The sequence below is a fragment of the Pecten maximus genome, unplaced genomic scaffold, assembly GCF_902652985.1.
Source record: "Pecten maximus unplaced genomic scaffold, xPecMax1.1, whole genome shotgun sequence".
NCBI lineage: Eukaryota > Metazoa > Mollusca > Bivalvia > Pectinida > Pectinidae > Pecten > Pecten maximus.
In genome coordinates, this window is record NW_022982658.1 from 1 (window position 1) to 23,948 (window position 23,948).

The following is a 23,948-nucleotide window of genomic DNA, read 5'->3' on the forward strand; positions in this document are numbered from 1 at the left end:
AAGCCTCGCATATAGAGGTGAAACTAGTCGACAAATAAATTATAAGTAACCCACTTACCTGGTGACACTTGTCCTTGTTGCGGTTAACCTCCCCCCTCTTTATATTCATATACTCTGTTAATCGCCCTGCATACCTTGTGTATCCAAGTTCAAGTGAAGCACCCCGCTGAAGGACCCACCTACCTGAACTGACGTTGGCTCTACCTTCCTTATATAAAGTAACTTTTTACTTTTTATGAAATTGGATTTTGCACATATTTGCCTCTTCCTTCATCCCCCTATTGCAAGTTAATATATTTTACAATGAATGCCATACATGTTGAATTTAGGTTAACATTTGATTTATATATTTCATGTGGATTTGTTGAAATTGTGGAATACAGGCTGTAGGGTTGCATAAAGATGACAGAAGGATTCCTGAAGTAGTTCAAAACAGACTCCTTAGAATGTTACTGTAACCTGGTTTTCTGCTACATTACAATGAGTAGTCAAGGCAGTAACTACAGCCACCAAAGTCAAGGCAGTAACAATGGCAACTACAGTCGAGGGAGCCAGGGAAGGGGTGGAGGAGGCAGAGGAAATTGGCGGGGAGGAGGAAACTGGCGGGGCAGGTGGAGAGGGAGAGGGCGGGGTGGAAGATACTTCAGTCACCATGGAAACAGAGGAGGAAGAGGTGCAAGTAAGATATGAGTTTCTTTGAGGTTACACATGTACTATGCATGTTTTGTACATGTACTACTTGACTTTTAATACTTTACTTGATGCCGAAGAAATGAAATAATTTTCTATTTATTTACTGATACAATTCTTGGCTCGGTATAGGATTTGGTTGGTTATCTAAGTTATTGTTGAATGGATATGTTAAGAAAACAAATTCTGTGGTGTAAAGTGCTGTAGTGCCACAAAGGGCCATCCTCATATAAGTCTATCGAAGCTTTTGATAAAAAACTGATGAAACAATGTTTGCTATTTGAAGACAGTCAAAATGGAATTGGCCTCATGGATGTTCCACAAGGTGCCCACCGTCCACCTATGGTACAGACAAGAATAGAAGTCCAGTCTCCGTATAAAGGATGGAGGATGTACTTTCCAGAGGAAGGTATACTTATTCAAGAGCATGTCTGCAGTAGTTAAACTTAATGTCTGTCTATTACAGGATCCATATCTATCTACAGGCCGTAGGTAGTGTATACGTAATTTATTACAGAGTGTGGTTTATAATCAGATACAGATTAGATATAGAATGAAACACTCCCTATTGTCAATGTGTAACAAGAGAATTAGCCAATCTTCTTCAGATCTATCATTACTATATATTTGATGGGTATAAAGGTAACAGCGAGTTTTATAGAATCATATTACAGTACCCTGCTTTACTGGGTTTGGTACTGAAAGGTCTAGCCAGGTTACCGTGCAGCTTGCCAGAGAATTGCAGTGCTTCATGTGTACTTAATTCAGAAATGTGTTAAAAGTTTTTTTTATTTCTTCTCCAGAATATAGATCAGAAACTATGAAAGTAGTGTTCTTTCAGAACCACACCTTCTTTTTAATGTGAACTAGTTTTGACTTGTGTATTGTGAGTCACATGCACCAATTAAAATGGAAAGAGGCCAGATTTTAAATTGTTGAAACATGGGTAAAAACGACTCCGTTACTTTGACAGCCCTTTTATCTCGAGAACCTGATGAAGGTGTAGATGCATTTTTTCTCTTTGTCAGTTTATTGTGAGCATTCTCCGACTGTCACCAGAATCCAGGTGTTTGAGAAATATTTGATCAGTTGGTCCCACTCCTATAAATGGGTAAGACATTAACTATATTACATTTTCGTTTGATTTATCACTGTTTTCCTGTCAATATAACTGATTTTGAAAAACGACCCCATTTCCAATTAATTTTAGCATTATGTGCTCAAAAAGAAATTAAAAATTCCTGTTGTAGTCATAGATTAAAACTTCCAAAAAACACAGAAAAAAGATAATGGCTTTTATTACACAAAATAGGTCAGAAAAAAGGACAGTCAGTGGTCAAAATTGGTTTGTCATCATTTATACAGCTAGAATTTACACTGCATTTTAAAACTGGTAAGCTTGACAATCAGGTTATCAACATGTAAATTTTGTAAATTTAGTGTGGATGATATGTCAATCTTAAAAAAAAAAGGAAGAAAAATGGAACTTTTGAATGACTGAACAAAAGTGGTCAGGATAACAGAGATATTATTTGATGATCACGAATTTAAGTACAGATTGTGTAATATGGTTAGTTTGGATTGTTGAAATTAAAGAAAAAAAAATACATACAGTGGACCCGCGATAATCCGGACGCCGATAGTTCGGAAAACTCACAGTCCGGACGGAAATGTACGGGAACGGATTTCCGTAACGTTATTTGTACTCACCAGTCCGGAAATTCGGATTCCGATTCCGGAAGCCCATTTTGGGAACAGAACGTACTTTTCATTAGTAAATTTCCCTCAATAATCCGGACGATTTTTTCACCACGAGGAGAAAAAAATGTCGGGGCAAGTCACCCGTGTCGACAGCGGTACAGAAATAGACTATCGCTTGACACTGTGCGTAGTCATAGCGACCGCTGCCAGGTCATAGCCCCGGGTGTTTACCTGTGTTACAATGTGTAGCTTTTATTTTTATAACGGTACATTGCTTTTTCTCTACGACCTAAATGTTACGGAATTTATGCACAAACATACAGTACGTGATACGATAATTAATCAATCTCAAATACATGTAATAAATTTATGATCGGTAATTAACATCATTAACACTTGTATTGGGTAAACACGGATATCGGCTTTGTAACACCGTTACGTGAAACGACGACTCATTGAAAGATGCATGTTATTAATTACATACACATTTACGTATTAAGCAGTGATCACAAGAACTGGGTTGATTACACACAAATTAGTCAATAGTCGTCTGATACTTAACTAAGCGTCACAGTGTTAAGTTAATACAGGTTTAATAATTATCGGACATCTTCGGTAGTTCTCGCTGGTGTCGCGTACTTTTAAATAGATAGTTTGGGGTTTCTGGTACGTAAAAATCATAAAAAACATGGACTGACGGTAAGTTGTAAAATCTGGGTATTTTATTTAAGGTATTTAACGTTTGTAATTTCTACTTGTTTGTGAACCTCCGGGACGTGACACGTGTGTTGTTTGTAGGTCACATATGCCCGCTATAAAAAAACAACTTTCACTTTACATGTTCTTTTAAAAACATAGTTTATTTTTTACTTTCTACAAAACAAAACAAGAATCATATCAGAAACATAAGTATATTTATTGTTAAAAAGTCTGACGTGTTTATGAAACGTCCCGGATTGTATATAATCAAGGGAGATAACTCTTACACGACATTTTTTTTGACCTGGTACACGAAATTCGGCAGTCCTGAAAACTCGTAATCCGGACGGTTTGGACTGGGAACGAAGGTGTTCGGATTATCGAGGGTCCACTGTATATATAACTTAAAAAAGGGAAAACTACTTTTGAAGTTCTGATCAATACAGCAGACCTTTACTGTTATATTCTGGTAAATGATCGGCACTATATAACAATAACCTATAAGTGCATGTAAAGATGGATTTTATTTGGCAAATGTTTAACTGGATGAATGTTTCTGAGTAATTGAATTGCCTTCCTTTTAATTTCAGAATGATGTGGAAGAGAAAGGAAGTTTTACTATGGAATATAAAGATCTCATCTCCGATGAAAGTAAGTATTTTATTTTAACATATATATTTGAGGACACTAAAATCAACAAAAACTTACAACTCTGTAAAATATCAGATAAATTACTGAATTGAAAAGTACAATGTTTTCTATACAAAAACATGAATATAATTCTTCTTTGCAAGCCTAATAAAAAAATGTTACCTGTATATGTGTTGAAGACTGATTTGTCAAAGTCAAGGTATTATATTCTGCAACAAAATCTCATTAGAAGAGAATATCAGTCAGAAACTGACAAATTAATCTTTAATATACAGGTAATGATTATTTTACATACATAAATTATATAGAAACAATTGAAGTGATTATTCCCAAATTCCCCCATTCAACTGAATTACCTCCCTTGTGGGCTATTGTATCACGAGGACAATATATATTTTGACAAGGTACCAGACAGATCAAAGAATGAGCAACTGATTAACACACACAATTTCGTTGTCTTGTGTAGGAGAATGTGTTATCTCAAGGGAGGTTTTCTTTATTTGTGTATCAGATATTTATGTGAATTATATGTAATATGAGAGCTGTAAATGACACATGAGTTCTGACTTACTTTCAGTAATCCAGCAGAAGCTACCAGAATTAGCAACTGATTTGAAGGACATGCCTGAAAATATCCTGTCCTGTCTTGGAATTGCTGCACACCAGGTATATCTAGTTGTAATACATGTGTTATTGGCCCTGTATACAGGTCATCATACCATTATATCTACTTAGTATGGAGGGACATATCTACCTTGTTCTAATTGAGGCCAAATTCTTAACCACTTTTACATACAATCATGTTCTGGTAAAATTTCTCCTGGACAAAAAAATCCTCTAATTACTTAAAATCACTGAGAAAAGGAAGATAGTGACAGATTTTTTTATAATGAATTACATACATTTGCTTGCAAAATAAATTCATCACTATTAAGCATCCTTCAATCTGTCAAACTTTTGTGGAATTAATTCATAAAGGCAAATTATTTAACAATATTTCCTTTTAATAAAATTTAAAAAAAACTTTGGTAGTGACCTGTAATAATCTTATCTGTTACAGTTAGTAACTAACCTGAGGAGGAGGGAGGCAGCAGAGGATGGTACAGACCAGCTCGACACTAGCTACGGTGTCCCCATGATCCAGGCTAGGGTTGCTAACTTTGGATCACCTATACCACTGAAAAACCTCAAGGCCAATTATTATGGTACTGTTCAAGAACATCATACATTGTTTAGACAGTGGGATTACAGGTTTTGTTTAAATATTATTTAAACCAGTATTATATAATGAATTGATTTTGATTCTTACTAATAAATATTGTTTATAAACCAGTATTATATAATAAATTAATATTGATTCTTACTAAGTTCTTCAGTGAACATTGTCCATAATCAAGTAAAATCATAATAAGCAAATTTTGATTTTATTTAAAGTGCCAAATGATGATAATGAAAATCTGTAGATATTGCCTATAAACCAGTTATGATAATAATGTTCCATCATTCCTTACATAGGCCTTGGTTTAGTATCATTTCCTAGTTTTGTGTGAAGGTTCTTTTTGCCTCCATCATTAATTTAACTTATAGATGTTATAAAAAATTCAAATTTCTCATATGTTTTAAAACACGTTTTAGCCCAAATCTAGAGGTTGGTGGATGAACATTTCACAAATATTCTGCCTTTTGGGGTCCTCCGAAACTGTTTTAATTTTATTTCAACATTTTGAATTACAGGAAAATTTGTTTCCATTAAGGGGACAGTTGTAAGGGTGGGTAATATCAAGCCATTGTGTACCCGCCTGGCATTTGAATGTAACAGCTGCGGAACTGTACAGGTATGCATAAAGAAAATCTACTATAAAAAATAGGATGTTTATTTTTGTTTGTTTCATGAGTATTGATTTTTTTTAAATATTGTTTAAAAAGATGGAGATGTAGGTATATATACAGATATTCTACTCCTGATGCAGGATTTCTGATAGCCGTTTGAAGCATAGAAAATTGAAAAGGATCACAGTTATATTCAGAGGATATATTTAATCTGAACAGAACTCTATTCAATAATACCAGTGCAAACCCAGCAACTGACGAAGACTCTGGTGTGATTCAGTTTTGGCCAATACCTAATGCTTGCTCATAATTCTCCCAAGATATTCTATTTCAACAAATATCGATTTTTAGCCCATCATCATAAGATGACGGGCTATTCAAAGTGCCCTACGTTCATGATGCATTGGCCGTCCGTAAACATCCTTTTTATTCTTCCTGAAAAGTACTGGAGGGATATTTCTCAAATTTCACAGGTGGTTTTTACTTGGTCCTTTATTGTGCCTATGTAATTTTTTGTCAGATTTGGAAAACGAAATGGCTGAGGGCAGTCATCTTGAAATTTGACAGTTTAAATTTGTTATTGATACATTTCAAAAAGTTCTTCAGAAAATTTTCTTGGATTTCATAAATTATGCCGGTTGCTCATGTTATCAAGTGATTAAGAGGAAGAGGGGAAAGAAGGGAAAGGAAAAAGTAGAGAAAAGATCAGTCTTTCATATGACTGATAAAGATCATTTAATGGTGTGCGCCAATATCATTCTGGGGTCTCTTGTTTGTTAAATACTGTTATAACGACTGTAACATCTCATTTAACTTAGTTGTGTTTTATGTTACTTAACCATTTATATCTCTTTTGGTTTTTTCAGAGTGTATCATTACCAGACGGAAAATATATTCTACCAACGAGGGTGAGTGTTTCTCTCCCATGTCAGACTCATATTTGCCCTCCAATTAAAATATGTAATGGCCATGGTATGTCCATGAATTAAACTTTGTCTATTATTTCAACGCAATTGTGGTCCAAGGCAACCATCATGTTAATTCCTTGAAAAAGATTTGATTTATACAGCATTGTGGTCCAAGGCAACCATCATGTTAGTTCCTTGAAAAAGATTTCATTTATTTGTCAAGTCTGACAGTCTGTATTCTAAATGCTCAAGGAAGTTTCTATTATTGAATAGGTACTTGTACAGCTGTAACTGTTTACTCTCCGACTACTTCCATACAATGCTTTTCCAGATTTGACAGTTTTCTCATGGATTGTTAAATGATGATAAAGTAAACAAGTCACTGCTGTGTGTGTTGTAGTATGGGTAGTCAGTCTATGTCACAATTCTGGCAACAATTTGGTGCACATTCTTAATTAATATGGTTCAACATAGGCCGCGGTGGCCAAGTGGTTAAAGTGTCCTGACACTTTATCGCCAGCCCCCCCCCCCCCCCCCCCCTGGAGTTCGAAACCCACGTGGGTCAGTTGTCTGGTACTGACTATATGCAGGTGATCTTTCTCCAAATACTCCGGCTTTCCTCCACTTCAAAACCTGGCACGTCCTTAAATGACCTTAGCTGTTAATAGGACGTTAAACAAAACAAACCAAATATGTACAATGTACATACAGTCTACCCTCGTTATATCGCCACATTTCGTCCATGTCAATTATGGCGGTATAACGAGGGTGGCGTTAGTATCGAATCATGAAAATCAACGTTTTAATAAATACACAATGAGTTAACATATAAGACACCATGGTATTGGCCGTACATTTCTTAGCTTACAAATACACATTTACATATGTAATTTCTGAAAAAAAGTCATTAATTTGCTTTTGTCACATGCCATCTGTTACAATATGTCGAATTTTATTGGAAATTACGCGGCACTGGATCAAGTCCGATTCGGTGGTTTTATGACCATGATCAAGAACACGCTTTCATCTCGGAGTTTCCATCTCGACTGATGATGCCAAATCGTTCATACCATAAATAAGAACACTTATTGAGCAGAAATCAGTCATGCTTTATTACAAATCAAACCATACCTGTGTGTAGATGTCACATATATAAACATCGATACATATATCTACCTGAGCGAAAGAAATTCATTCAAGCGTATAACTAAGTTACATGTGAAAAAGGAAATACCATAATTCTATAAATAGAAGACTAAAGAGTTCCTCGATCACAGAAAAAAAACAGACCAAGATGGCGATATCGTCGAGGGTAATATATAGGGATTCGGGACGTTTGTATTGTTATGAACGTGGCGGATGGCGGTATGCGAGGGTGGCGAACTTAACGAGGGAATTATATAGAAGGGAAATCCGTTCTAGGGGTGTAGGTGGCGGTATGCGAGGGTGGCGGTAGATTCGGGTGGCGATAGGTCGAGGGTACACTGTAATTACTAAAATTGGCAGTTTACCCTGATTCATAATTGGTAAGTTCTTCTCTCAAAATAAAATAACCACAAAAAAGCAAAAATCAGACAAAAAGATCCCTTATAAAATTGATGAAAGAACCTTGGTCTTTATGTGAAGATGCAATATTTGAGTAGTAAACTGTTTGTGTGATTAACAGTGTCCTGCCCATGAGTGTAGAAGTAAAACGTTTGTACCAAGGAGGAGTTCGGATCTTACACAGACTATAGATTGGCAGACTATCAGGTACAGTAACATTACACAGACCATTGACTGGTAGACTATCGGGTACAATAACATTACACAGACCATTGACTGGTAGACTATCGGGTACAATAACATTACACAGACCATTGACTGGCAGACTATCAGGTACAGTAACATTACACAGACCATTGACTGGCAGACTGTCGGGTACAATAACATTACACAGACCATTGACTGGCAGACTATCAGGTACAGTAACATTACACAGACCATTGACTGGCAGACTATCAGGTACAGTAACATTACACAGACCATTGACTGGCAGACTGTCGGGTACAATAACATTACACAGACCATTGACTGGCAGACTATCAGGTACAGTAACATTACACAGACCATTGACTGGCAGACTGTCGGGTACAATAACATTACACAGACCATTGACTGGCAGACTGTCGGGAACGATAACATTACACAGACAGTAGACTGGCAGACTGTCGGTAATGATAACATTACACAGACCATTGACTGGCAGACTATCAGGTACAATAACATTACACAGACCGTAGACTGGCAGACTGTCAGGTACGATAACATTACAAAGACCGTAGACTGACAGACTGTTGGGAACGATAACATTACACAGACAGTAGACTGACAGACTGTTGGGAACGATAACATTACACAGACCGTAGACTGGCAGACTATCAGTTACAGTAACATTACACAGACCGTAGACTGGCAGACTGTCAGGTACGATAACATTACAAAGACCGTAGACTGACAGACTGTTGGGAACGATAACATTACACAGACAGTAGACTGACAGACTGTTGGGAACGATAACATTACACAGACCGTAGACTGGCAGACTATCAGTTACAGTAACATTACACAGACCATTGACTGGCAGACTGTCGGGTACGATAACATTACACAGACAGTAGACTGACAGACTGTTGGGAACGATAACATTACACAGACCATAGACTGGCAGACTGTCGGGTACAATAACATTACACAGACAGTAGACTGACAGACTGTCAGGTACAGTAACATTACACAGACTGTAGACTGGCAGACTATCGGGTACGATAACCTTACACAGACCATAGACTGGCAGACTGTCGAGTACGATAACATTACACAGACCATAGACTGGCAGACTGTCGGGTATGATAACATTACACAGACAGTAGACTGGCAGAATGTCGGGTATGATAACATTACACAGACCATAGACTGGCAGACTGTCAGGTACGATAACATTACACAGACCGTAGACTGGCAGACTGTCTGGTATGATAACATTACACAGATCGTAGACTGGGAGACTGTCGGGTACGATAACATTACACAGACCATAGACTGGCAGACTGTCAGGTACGATAACATTACACAGACCGTAGACTGACAGACTGTCCGGTACGATAACATTACACGGACCGTAGACTGGCAGACTGTCCGGTACAATAACATTACACAGACCGAAGACTGGCAGACTGTTGGGAACGATAACATTACACAGACCGTAGACTGGCAGAATGTCGGGTACGATAACATTACACAGACCATAGACTGGCAGACTGTCGGGTATGATAACATTACACAGACCGTAGACTGGCAGACTATCAGGTAAGATAACATTACACAGACCATAGACTGGCAGACTGTCTAGTACGATAACATTACACAGACCGTAGACTGGCAGACTGTCGGGTACAATAACATTACAGACCGTAGACTGGCAGACTATCAGGTAAGATAACATTACACAGACCATAGACTGGCAGAATGTCAGGTACGATAACATTACACAGACCGTAGACTGGCAGACTGTTGGGTACGATAACATTACACAGACCGCAGACTGTCGGGTACAATAACATTACACAGACCGCAGACTGTCGGGTACAATAACATTACAGACCGTAGACTGGCAGAATGTCGGGTACGATAACATTACACAGACAGTAGACTGGCAGACTGTCGGGTACGATAACATTACACAGACAGTAGACTGGCAGACTGTCGGGTACGATAACATTACACAGACAGTAGACTGGCAGACTATCGGGTACGATAACATTACACAGACCATAGACTGGCAGACTGTCGGGTATGATAACATTACACAGACCGTAGACTGGCAGACTGTTGGGTACGATAACATTACACAGACCACAGACTGTTGGGTACAATAACATTACACAGACCATAGACTGGCAGACTGTCGGGTATGATAACATTACACAGACCGTAGACTGGCAGACTGTCAGGTACGATAACATTACAGACCATGTCATACTACGTATATCACTATTAAAGCATTGAATTGCAATTGTGTTATTGTTATGTTTGTATTTGGGGCATTGGCATTTAAAATTTGGTAAAAAGAGTCATTTTAATGTTATCACTAATGTGTGAATGTCTACTGTATTTGCTATCTTTTTAAGAGTGCAAGAAATCATGGGAGATGGACAGAAGGAGACTGGACGTATACCAAGGACTATTGACTGTGAATTGACACAAGATCTAGGTAAAAACCACTAAAGATCTGGCAAATTAATGACTTAATATTAGACACACTTCCCTGTAATACCGCCATCTTTTGTCCCTTGCCGATTTTGGTGGTGTAACAAATGAGATTTCTGTAAATTGGACAAACACATACAATACATCTGAAAAAACCCACTATACACATAAACAAGATTTTATTTTTTGCCGCGGTGGCCGAGTGATTAAGGTGTACCAACACTTTAACACTAGCCCTACACCACTGGGTTGCGAGTTCGAAACCTACGTGGGGCAGTTGCCAGGTACTGACCGTAGGCCGGTGGTTTTTCTCCGGGTACTCCGGCTTTCCTCCACCTCCAAAACTTGGCACATCCTTAAATGACCCTGGCTGTTAATAGGACGCAAAAACAAACCAATTTATTTTTAAAATCCAAATACAGATGCTGTATACTCTGTATGATACTCTATTTATTGGGTATACATGTAACACCGAGGGGCTAGTGTACTGAAAACGGGCAAAATTGGGGCGTGGGCTTATCCAGGATAAGATCAAATGTCGAAGGGAAAATTTCAGCCGCCATGTTTGATTGTAATATGGAAGAGGATTATGTAATTGTTGGGCATCAGTCATACTTTATAGGCTAGTACAGATGGATTATACACGTACCACTGATGTCACGGTTGACAAAATGATATCGTTTAGGGACACACTTGGCTCGCAAATGGTGATATGTACATGTGGGAACTGGTGGACAAAGCTAAATAAATCATGTACAATGTTAATGTGGTTATTTTACTTAATATGATTTTCTTCTGATTAGTGGACAGTGCTGTTCCTGGTGACATAGTGACAGTGTCTGGAGTAGTCAAGGTAAACAGCGTGGATGAGGGTAAGTAATTAGTTTAAAGTTCTTGAGAGATTATCTTTTGATTTTAAAATGCATTTAAAACCAAACTATTTATTTGAAAACAATATATCTGTAAATAATTCTTTTCATGTAAAAAAAAATCTGGAAGTATTTTCTTTTTTCTAGTACTACATGTACATGTATATAAATCTGTATGTTTGGATTTATACTACCATAAGAGAGGTCCAAAAAAAACTGTTATAATAGTAACTTTAGGACAGGCATATCAATGGGCAGGTGTCCTTGTTCCATCCAGAAAACGATATCCTGTTAGTGATTTATTGCATATTGATGAGAAGTGGTTTTGATTTAAACTTTTTATGAATACAGGGCTTTTTCTGAGGGCTTTTTGGGGCCATTAATGGGCCACATTCCCGATATACTGTAAATTATTTTATATTAAAACCAATTTCCCAAAATAGGCAGTTTACTCCTGAAAATTGTACTCACAGGCTCTCTTGGCCTCTTTTTTAGCCCACCATCATCAGATGGTGGGCTATTCAAATCGCCCTGCGTCCGTGGTCCGTCGTCCCTCCGTCCGTCCGTCCGTAAACAATTCTTGTTATCGCTAATCCTCAGAAAGTACTGAAGGGATCTTTCTCAAATTTCATATGTGGGTTTCCCTTGGTGCCTAGTTATGCATATTGCATTTTGAGACCAATCGGAAAACAACATGGCCGACAGGCAGCCATCTTGGATTTTGACAATTGAAGTTTGTTATCGCTATTTCTGAGAAAGTACTGAAGGGATCTTTCTGAAATTTCATATGTAGGCTCCCCTTGGTGCCTAGTTATGCATATTGCATTTTGAGACCAATCGGGAAACAACATGGCCGACAGGCAGCCATCTTGGATTTTGACAATTGCAGTTTGTTATCGCTATTTCTGAGAAAGTACTGAAGGGATCTTTCTCAAATTTCATATGTAGGCTCCCCTTGGTGCCTAGTTATGCATATTGCATTTTGAGACCAATCGGAAAACAACATGGCCGACAGGCAGCCATCTTGGATTTTGACAATTGAAGTTTGTTATCGCTATTTCTGAGAAAGTACTGAAGGGATCTTTCTCAAATTTCATATGTAGGCTCCCATTGGTGCGTAATTATGCATATTGCATTTTGAGACCAATCGGAAAACAACATGGCCGATAGGCAGCCATCTTGGATTTTGACAATTGAAATTTGTTATCGCTATTTCTGAGAAAGAACTGAAGGGATCTTTCTCAAATTTCATGTGTAGATTCCCCTTGGTGCCTAGTTATGCATATTGCATTTTGAGACCAATCGGAAAACAACATGGCCGACAGGCAGCCATCTTGGATTTTGACAATTGAAGTTTGTTTTCGCTATTTCTGAGAAAGTACTGAAGGGATCTTTCTCAAATTTCATATGTATGTTTCCCTTGGTGCCTAGTTATGCATATTGCATTTTGAGACCTATCGGAAAACAACATGGCCGACAGGCAGCCATCTTGGATTTTGACAATTGAAGTTTGTTATCGCTATTTCTCAGAAAGTACTGAAGGGATCTTTCTCAAATTTTCGTATTTAGGTCCAATTGAAGTTTGTTATCGCTATTTTACAGAAGGTACTGAAGGGATCTTTCTCAAATTTCATATGTAGGTTCCCCTTGGTCCCTGGTGTTGCATTTTGGGACCAATCCGAAAACAACAGACAGCCATTATCGCTAAATCTTAAATTTTATATATAGGTTCTTCTTGTTTGAAAAGTACTAGAGGGCTGTTTCTTAATTTACACAGATTAGTAAGACTTAGAGGAAGGGAAAAGTAGAGAAAAGATCAATCTGACATGGAACCTATAAAGATCATTCAATGGTGGGCGCCAAGATCCCTCTGGGATCTCTTGTTTATATCAGATAAACTAAGTTTGTATTATACATTACAGATCGCATGCATTACAAAGACAAGTGTTGGTTCCTGTTGTACCTACAGGCCCTCTGGGCCTCTTATTTGTATCAGCTTAACTGAGAGTTTGTAACCTTTACAGGTCGCGGGCGTAACAAAGACAAGTGTATGTTGCTGTTGTACCTACAGGTCCTCTGGGCCTCTTATTTATATCAGATTAACTGAGAGTTTGTAACCGTTGCAGGTCGGGGGCGCAACAAAGACAAGTGTATGTTTCTATTGTACCTACATGCCAACTCTGTCCACAACACCAAGGGTAACAAGTCAGGTGACACAGCTGGCCTGGCCATTGACTTCTCCATCAAAGAACTGTATGCCATCGAGGAGATACAGAGTGAACCTAACACATTCAGGCTCCTCGTTGGGTAGGTCATTTCTTATTTAATTACTTTTTTATTATTGCATATTTCATACATGTTTGAAGTTAATGTTGTATGGAAAGTGGATGGGGGGAATTCAAAAGGCTGACAGGTTTGGTTTTGGGTTTAATAGCTCTTTATATTGAGATACCTGCTTTTGAGATTATGATATATGTTTTATGAACAATGTCGTTTTCAAAATGCCACAAAAGGTCTTGGAAAAGTTGCATAGGTCTTTTGGAGAAAGGCAAAAAATCATTTCTTAGTCTTACACTTAGTCTCTACAAAAACACTCAATTTTTACACCAATTAAAAATAAAATTCAATTCTTTCCTGATCCAATTTCTTTTTATTTAATTAAATGGTGTATTATATATTAATCCTCCTCTTTGTTTGTTTCAGGTCTGTGTGCCCTTCAATATATGGACACGAGGTAAGTAACAAGTGCTTTACATAATAGATATATACTAGTAGATAAGGAGATCTGGAGTCTGGATAACTATCTGATGTTGGATTCTCTCACCTTTCAATAGGATGTCATATTCTCAAACATAGCTAATTAGTATATCAACATTAGCTACTATTGGGTGCAATATTTCTGTCTGGGTAATTAGGTGCTGTATGTCATGAGTTTTAGGCCAATTCAGGACATGAGCCATTAAATAATATTTGTCATTTGTGTTACTATGGTATTTATCTACATTATTCCACTTTTACCAGTGAAATATCGAAAATTATTCATTAATCACTCTTTCTGATTTAACCAAACCAAACACTGCTTTAAGACAACAATGGGGAAAATTAAGATTTGCATAAAGCTCTCCATCATGTTATACGGTGTCATAATGCAAGATAGAATACATAGCTTCACGATTTGGCATACCTTTGTGAGCCGTTGGCGGGGGACCGCAAAGAATTCTGGGAGAGATTGAGCTGCCTCGTTATATTTTGTTATGAAATGTAATAAACAGAATATCTAAGAGTATCTTCAGTAATACCAAATATATTTCCCTCATGTGGCTGGACCCAATTTGGTATTACTGAAGACACAGATATCCTCTATAAATCAACACAATGTATCATATGCATTATATATCTGTTCGAAGGGTAAAGATTTGAATTTCCTGTTGTTATTGTACAGTGTTGAATATATATAAAAGGAAGAACTACTAATACTGATTTATCTCCTTGTTCTATTACAGTTGGTGAAGGCTGGACTTATCCTGGGCCTTTTTGGAGGAACACAGAAATACACAAATGATAAAGTATTTAACTATTTAACACATGACATTAAATCGGCCATAACCGTCAAATGTCTTGTCCTCAATGTTTAGCCCATTTTAAGGGTAGATTTTACTTTTTCTCACTCCCTGGACGTTTCCCAAATGCATATGACAGTTTATCTGACGTGACCCAAAGGTTGGTTATTAAGCAGAGTAAGCAGACTATCTGCCGTTTTGATCCTCACTAAAGAACAGATGTGATAGAGAAGACATTTTTAAAGCAGGTTTTTTGGGGTGGCAGCCCTAAAAAACAAACTCCTTACCCATTGAGACAAGTCATCCACTTAATAAGTTACTAAGATAATTCTTAATTGATGATATTCTGTGAAGGGAAGCCTAGGTTTCTTTTCAAACAGTGGCAATGAGTTTATCAATGGCAGGAATCTTAACAACTTTGGTCTTAGCACAGATAGAGATTCACGATATTTTCCTCTAGTAGATGTGTTGTACAAGTGTTTTTAAAAGTGGGCGGCCCCAAACTACATTTAAACTACATTTTGTACTTACATATCTTAATCAAAATGAAATTGTTAACAAAAGTGTTTATATAAACCGACTCAAATATAAACATAATATCTGTACATGTGCTGCACATGGTTACTTGTCAACAGAAGGAAAGGAGGGGGTGTCAATTATGGCCTTTCTGCGGCCAATCAGTGATAAGGCTAATGTTTTGCAGGAAGATACTTTAAGTCGGCTAATATGGTATGCTATTCAAAACATCAGATTTTTTCTGGGCTCATAGAAATTTCAGGGGTCAAAAGTCAAAGGGTGTAAAATGCAAGTTTCATTTTTCTGACCTTTGACCCCTGAAATTTTTGCATTCATTTAGTACCATTTATCAGGGGACTGGCAAAGTGAAAGTGCTCCCATTTTAACATTCATTAGACCCCCCAAAAAACGCAATGCAGATACATTACTTTTGGAAGGCATACTAATCTAAGGAAAATTTTGAATCTTGATGCATAGTCTTTGATTTTGTTTTCATTCAAACATTTATATAAACATGGTCGATTGATTCTATCCTGCTGCTAATATAGAACATTTCATTGATGACAATAAAGAAATGTCTGAAGCACTACCTGTGTTTAATTAACTTTACATTTGTTTGTTCAGAACCGTATCCCAGTTCGTGGAGACCCACACATCTTAGTGGTAGGTGATCCAGGTCTGGGCAAGAGTCAGGTCAGTATTATATACAAATAAATCACACTCGATGTTTAGTTTAACTCGTCAGGAATCCCTTATAATCTATAGCATTTAAAATGCATACTTCTACTAGATTAGAAAATAATTTGTTACACTTTGTGAAAAAAAAAACATTAGAGAAAAAATCTTTCACTATACAAATGTACCAATACTTATGCCTGCCTGAAGTAAACTATAAATACTAGCATTGAAATATTAATGTTTGCTTTTTCTCAGATGTTACAGTCGACTTCCAACATAGCTCCAAGAAGTGTTTATGTGTGTGGAAACACGACCACTACCTCAGGTTTAACGGTATGATGATGGTTTTACACAAACAGTAGTATTTACTCATATAGTAATCTCAATTCACAGAAAAAAAAACGGACACATAAATTAACATATGGGAAAATTTTGAAGTTGGAGAAATTCTCCGAAGTACCAACGACCTGCTAAGTTTTTATATGTGTGTTGTAATTCATCTACTAGCGTCCAGGAGGTTCTCCAGTGGACACAAAGCTCTCTTAAACATAGTTAACAAATAAATAAAAAGGAAGAGCAACTGTTGAAGCCAGGTTTTGTAAGGTATATTCTACTTTCTTTAATAACTTCTTCGACATATGAATAATGGTATTTACTGTTAATGAATAAGCCTTTCCAATGAATATAGATTGTTTTCATGCTATTTTTTCTCCCACGTTTGGAGCTCAGATTGATAGAATTCTTAAATGGGCGAGGTTTGAGTCATTACTTTACCATTAAGTAACATTTGTCAATATTTTAGCTGTAAGTCCTCACAATTCTCTCACCAGTGTCAGATGTTCTGTCTCATAAATAACGTTATTTAGGATCCAGTTAAAAGATTTTGCTTACATAATTAGAAGTGGATCAACAAATTTTGCTTCAATTCAATTCTATCCCTGCTTTCATTTGAATTGTTGTATATGTTTCGGAACTCTTCTTGTTAACAGGTGACTTTGTCGAGGGACGGTGGGTCTGGAGATTTTGCTCTGGAGGCAGGTGCCCTTGTACTTGCCGACCAAGGATGCTGCTGTATTGATGAATTTGACAAGATGGGAAACCAACACCAGGCATTGTTGGAAGCTATGGTCAGTTTTAAGTGGAGCATATTGATGTAATACCTGTGATATTTTTATGGTCATTTTGAATTTGTAAGTCTCTTTGACACCTGTACTACTGGAGAGTACTATAGGTTTATACACCACCGATTAATCTCTCTCTGTAAATTGCTTATTTAGGGGCATATCTTATATACTACGGTCATTTACAACTGCCAATATTTGCATTGAGTGTCACATTGAAATTGGGTCTTGTCGGCACTATATTTGGAGTTATGTCCCTTCATTCACTGTGTTAAAGTTTTCAGAAGTAAACTTCTGCTCCGTCATTTTCAATAGCCAAGTTTTGTACTTTAGTAGATTTATGGGCAGAAAACTGTGATCTTTTTAAGTTAGACCTCCTGTTTCACTATATCCTTTAGTTTAGTTTTGCTACTTAATCCAAACTTGGATCATCCTGAAATTGCACATCCTAGGTCAAATTGTAGCAAGCTTACCAACAAAATAAAGTCACAACAAACTGGTGTATATATAGAGCTGTTTGAATTCCCTTCCTGAACCAGACCACTTTTTTTAATTCCCTTCCTGAACCAGACCACCTGTTCAAACTCCTTTCCTGAACAAGACCACCTGTTCGAATTCCTCTCCTCAACCAGCCGTTTTAATTCCTCTGCTGAACCAGACCACCTGTTAAAACTCCTCTCCTGAACAAGACCTTCTGTGTAGGAATTTAGCCGATTCTCGTTCAGTTCCCTCTGTATCATTACTAATAGGCTTCACATAACAGCTCAGTGTTATCTGTCTTCTCAGTTAAAACAGAAAAAGATAATACTGGCCATCAATTTGCAAAGAACGTGATTTAATATAGTCTTAACCAAATCAAATATTCAATAATATCTGTATCTACTTGTAACGTTTACTGCCTACTAAAGTTAAATCACAGTGATAAATTAATATCAACAGGAGCAACAGAGTATCAGTATAGCCAAAGCAGGAATTGTCTGCAGGTAGGTATCTCTTATCTGCCATTTCATTTAAGGTTTAACTGATATTTGCTTTCCAATCAATAACAGCATGAATTTTTAAAATATCTGACATATAATGATGTATGTTTATTTTTAATTTCTTTGGAAAGATTTTATAAAGGATCTTGCAATAAAAGTTAATATTAAAGATTATAGACCCAAATTCAAAATCTTGACAATGCCAGCATTTCTTTTTATTTGTTGTTGTAGTTTGCCTGCACGGACGTCAATCATAGCTGCTGCTAACCCTGTAGGAGGTCACTACAATAAATCAAAAACTGTGTCAGAAAATCTCAAGTTAGTAGCAAGTCCCAATATCAGATAATTATATTCAGTTTGGCTCTTTGTGGATTACAGTTGGCATTTATAAAACCAACTTCATAACTTTAGATGCAAAGTCTTTTTTCTTTCTTTTTTTTTGTGATTGATATAACCTTTTACATCTACAGGCATTTATATATTTGCTTTTATTTCCTGTTGAAATTAATGTAATGATTTGTATTCTATTATAATTTTGAGATCTAACTCATGGAATTTTTGAAACAATTTAAAGTGGTTTTACTGTTATCTTTCTGTACTACCAAGATAGTTTCTTGTTGGAGTCTGTGTTTTGTGATTAGATGTTTCTATGAGTTAGCATTAATACTCTAATTGAAATCAATTTCTTATCTCCATAAAAGAGTATACATGTATTTCAACCATCAAAAATATATATTCTTATATATTTATCCTAAGATGAAAAAAATTCAGTGTAAAAAGAAGTCACTATACATGTATAAAACATTTAAGTACAATGAGTGTTTGGAAAGCTTTTACAAATTTAGACCAGTACTATAGGAGGCTGTTACAAAATCATGTGGCCTTCTTGTTTGACTTAACACAGCTACTTTTGATTTTATGTTTATAAGGATGGGAAGTGCCCTGTTGTCCAGATTCGATCTTGTTTTTATCCTCCTTGACAAACCTGACGAGGTAAGTTGGCAGAGCAAATTTCTAGTCTGAAGTCAAACAGCAGTAGTAATGTCACACGATATTGGAATCTGTATATGATTGTAGAAATTGTCGACATGTGAATGTTGCATTGTTGATTGAAAATGTAATAAATTATGTGTTAGTTATGAGTAGCTATAAATCCCCATTACAGTTCATTAAATTTGTTTGTGTGAACCCCTGTGATGCTGTAAGCTGAGAAGTGACTGCAGGATTGTTTTTGGTATTTTACAGGAAATGGACAGCATGTTATCTGAACATGTCATGGCCCTTCATGCGGGTAAAAATAGGTAAAATACCAATCCTTCTTTATGTTGTGATTTCATTATTCAGTAATCAAAGTTTGAACTCACAAATTTAGAGGCTTAAAGTTTACAAACTAGAAAACTTAAAGAAATGAAGATAATAATGATTTGACTAGACGTAAAATTTCTGCTGTTGATATCACATGTAATGTTTTGTCTTTTTGATTAGTCTTACTGAAAGCCATATAGTAGTTATCATAGGTCTTTATGATGGCTGTGTAATTGAAGTCAAGGAGATATAATATTTTCCTCTTTAATCAAATTAAATATTTTGCGATGTCTGTTTAGATGATGCAATATTGACAATATTCTAACATTACATATTTTCAGATCTATGACAAGAGTTACAGCAAGAAGATCCGGGGTGAATATTACTTTTATGAATTTAAATGATGGTGTATTTAAAGAAATGGTTTCTGAATAACCCAATGTGTGCAAAACTGTAATAAGAAATTTTGTTTATTTTCTTTGTATTGGCAAAGTTTAACATTTCCACTGGATGTTGTTTAGCACATGTTTTCATTTGGTAATGTGTGAGTGATATATTGAAATATGGTTAAGATAATTTAACACCAGAAGTTTTATATGGAGCAATGGCCACCAAAGATCTTCCACTTCTGATGTGGTATAAGTTTGAGGTTAAAAGAAAGTAATTTTACTGGCATGGTGGAGTTTAAAACGATGGATTGCTGTGGGAATGTAATGAAATCAAATTATCAGTAAATATGTTAGTTATCTCCTAACTTTTTTTAAAAGGCAGATGACTCTATTCTGCTGATGGAGACAGACAAACCTCTGAGTGACAGACTAAAGGTTCCCCGAGGAGAGGCCTTTGACCCTATTCCAGCCCAACTCCTCAGAAAGGTAGATCTACAATGTAATACATTTATACCTGCAATTAGTAGCTGTATAATTTCAACCATACCAATGTTAAATCCACTTTGTTATCTTGAGATATTCTACCTGTACAATAGATGTGCTGTAACCCATTATCTTGACCTCAAGGTCAGGTCAAATAATTGCAAATTAATTTCTTGTCCAGACTTTAATGTCAAAAGTTAATTGAGTGTAAGAAAAATGCCAGGTTAGGGAGAAGGGAAGACATGTTTTCATTTACAAAAACAATCTCTACTGATGTCAAATTTTCAAAATCATCTTTCTGAATTTATAACATTGATATCTTCATGTGAATTCATTTCCAGTCTGTACTGAAGTGTTGTGTATAGCCAGTAATTTTCGTGATGAATGATAATTTTGAAAATTAGCATGGCATCACAAATATTCTATCTGTTAAACAAAATGACACATTAAAGAACTATGTCAATTGCAATGTATTAATGATAGACCTTTATTGTGAGTAAGCTTGTTGGTACTGTATGTTTAAATTAACTGATATAGTAATTATTAGTAATGTCTTTATATAGGGTAATGCATGGAATACTGAGAACACAACTCTATACTGGAGTTACAGTACATTGGAAGGTTGACATCAGAGATTTACTTAGGCAATATGAAATATAATTCGGTCACCAATTGACAAAATTCAGTTCATTAGAATATTGTCTTCACATGTTCAGTAAAAAAAATGTGACAATTTTGCACTATTAACTATAAATTACGTATGGCCACTCATGTTTGACAATCGTGTCCTTGTGTTTGTAGTATGTCGGGTATGCCAGAAAGTATGTCCACCCAAAGATAGGGAAAGAAGCTGCAACTGTTCTACAGGTGAGATTATGTGAAGAAGCTTCCTAAAAAGTGACAAAAGTAGATAAAATAGTTTGTTCACATGTTTTCCGTCTTTAGGCTACCCGGTGGTGTAGTATCATTTATCTGAATATGTCACAAAAGAACTCATGCTCTCTGTTGTACATAAATGTGTAAATGTAATATAAAGTAACTCGGCCTATGTTATAATACTGTTAACTATTGCTTACACTACAGGAATTTTACCTGGAGCTTCGTAAACAGCACCAAACTCAAGATAGCACACCCATTACCACCCGACAACTCGAGTCACTGATACGCCTGACGGAGGCCCGGGCACGTCTGGAACTGCGTGAGGAGGCGACAAAGGAGGATGCCAATGATGTGATAGAGATTATGAAATATAGTATGGTGGACACTTACTCTGACCAGTATGGGGGGCTGGATTTCCGCCGGTCACAGCATGGTTCGGGTATGAGTGGACGTTCACAGGTATATATCAGACTGTGCTTTAAAGGGCAAAAGTTAAGATTTGTGAATGGGGTTATGTCATGGAATAGCATCCAATTTCCAGCATCAGGTGTTTTGCATCATGCATTATTTTATACTTTAAAGGTCTGGTCACTCCTGAATACATATATATTGTTGAACTTTTTCAAGGATCTCCATATAAATCTGTATTTGGTCCTAAATCCTATTTTCCCCTCTTTTCCATTGAGATTGAATTTGAATCTATTTCCTTGATGTTGCTTTTAGACTCAATGTTGTTTCAGTAAAAGGACTGCTCATAACATGAACCAGAGCAATATATATTTGACAGTAAGCAGGAAAAAGCATCCACATACTTTCTTGAAGGGTTCCTAACCTTTTAATCATGAATATGCTATAAATACAGCTTTAAATACAGTAACCTATATCATAATTGATTAAAAATCCTGTTTTCAGCCAAAGAAGTTTGTGGCAGCTTTGCAGAAAATTGCTGAACAGACCTACAACTCGATTTTTACAATACCACAACTAAGACAAATTTCAAAGGTATTCATATGGCAGAGTATACTTTAAAATATATTTACATGAAATAAATTCCTAGGTGACTTAAATCAGTATAGTACAGACTATGATAAGCTTGACTGGCTTCCCTTCCAATTTATGTGGCCACAGAGTTGCAACTGTTTGAAAACACTTGTATTTACCCAAGATGTTTGGAATATTAAGGTATATTTTATTCTCTATTGGGTAACATTAAGAAATCCTCTAAAAAAGATACTGGAGAAGTAAAGTTTTGTGGACGTTTGTAACCTTAGTTTTGTTTAGACTTTTGAGGAATATGTAAACATTCTCGGATTACTCAGCTTTTATGAATTTTTAGTTCACCATCATCACTATTTCGTAAAAAATACTTTAAAGATATTTCTCCAACTTAATATGTAGGTTCCTCTTGGTCCTTAGTTGTTCACATTCAGTTTTGGGTCTGAATTGGGAAAATAAAATGGCTAACAGGTGGCCATCTTGGATTTTGACAGTTAAGGATTGTTATCGATATTTCTTACTCACAGAATCTAACATTTCATATGTATTTCAAATGATTAAAAGGAAAAAGGGAAAGAATGGAAGGTAGAGAAAATATCTGTTTTAAGAACCAATGTAGATTATTCAATTGTGTGCACCAAGATCCCGGGATATCTTGTTTTGTTGACCCACTGAGGAAGTATAAGTTTATGATAATAGTCTGGGCTTACAGAAATAGTTTGTCATCAGGAAAAAGCCATATATATAACCTATGTAAAATGTGGTGTCGGAATCCTACTTTTGCATGTTATTTTTCCTTAGGATATTGGCCTCAACATTATGGATTTCGAAGGTTTTATAAGCTCACTAAACAATCAAGGATATCTATTGAAGAAAGGAGCCAAAGTTTACCAGCTACAGACATCTGACTATTGAAGGAGGCTTCAACAGAATAACTGAATATTGATGGACAAGTTTCTACAGAAAATTAGTGAATAGTCAAAGATTATGGACAGCTGAAATTGATGGAGGCTTTAACAGAATATCAGTGACAGGTCAATACTTACCCACTTTCTGATTAAAAAATGACTTTATTTTTTTATGTGAAAGATGTTACATATGTGAAAGATGTTACAAATGCTATTGTATCAAATATTGAACACAAGTACACATTGTAAATTGAAGTGCCAAATTTTTGAAATGTTTAGATTAAGATAATTTGTTTATAATTTTCCATATTTGTATTGTGGCATTATTGTCATCTGCACTATGTTTACTTTTCTCTTTTCCTAAGATTGCTAGTAGATTACTCAAACTTGATATGTCTACTTTCTGTGTGACAAAAATGCTAGTAGAATACTTAAAATTGATATGCCAGAGTTTGAAAGACGTGTTGGTATCGAGGATATGACACAGTATTTATGTATTTTAATACTTATGTCTCATCCTGTACTTGGGTTTCTGGT

At 36.2% G+C, this 23,948-nt stretch overlaps 1 protein-coding gene across 1 annotated transcript; it reads left to right on the forward strand.

The window, feature by feature from the left end:
- The first annotated feature begins 10 nt into the window (after positions 1-10).
- On the forward strand, positions 11-23,465 carry LOC117320712 (DNA helicase MCM8-like). The gene is made up of 28 exons (XM_033875225.1): positions 11-218; positions 384-679; positions 977-1,099; positions 1,719-1,801; positions 3,681-3,741; positions 4,319-4,407; positions 4,802-4,946; positions 5,476-5,576; positions 6,438-6,479; positions 8,146-8,231; positions 10,649-10,731; positions 11,531-11,599; positions 13,723-13,903; positions 14,300-14,330; positions 15,100-15,162; positions 16,297-16,365; positions 16,606-16,683; positions 17,340-17,477; positions 18,411-18,454; positions 18,683-18,769; positions 19,381-19,444; positions 19,697-19,752; positions 20,098-20,131; positions 20,524-20,631; positions 21,430-21,495; positions 21,712-21,966; positions 22,420-22,509; positions 23,305-23,465. The coding sequence occupies exons 2-28, from the start codon at positions 481-483 to the stop codon at positions 23,416-23,418; spliced, it is 2,559 nt and encodes an 852-aa protein (XP_033731116.1). The 5' UTR covers positions 11-218; positions 384-480; the 3' UTR covers positions 23,419-23,465.
- Positions 23,466-23,948: the final 483 nt, after the last annotated feature.

Bases quoted from the DNA above. Each gene is read 5' to 3' on its own strand.
- LOC117320712 (XM_033875225.1), top strand. From the start codon at position 481: ATGAGTAGTCAAGGCAGTAACTACAGCCACCAAAGTCAAGGCAGTAAC. The intron at 680-976 runs GTAAGATATGAG...TGCTATTTGAAG, and splicing joins CAGAGGAGGAAGAGGTGCAA to ACAGTCAAAATGGAATTGGC. The intron at 11,600-13,722 runs GTAAGTAATTAG...TAACCGTTGCAG, and splicing joins GGTAAACAGCGTGGATGAGG to GTCGGGGGCGCAACAAAGAC.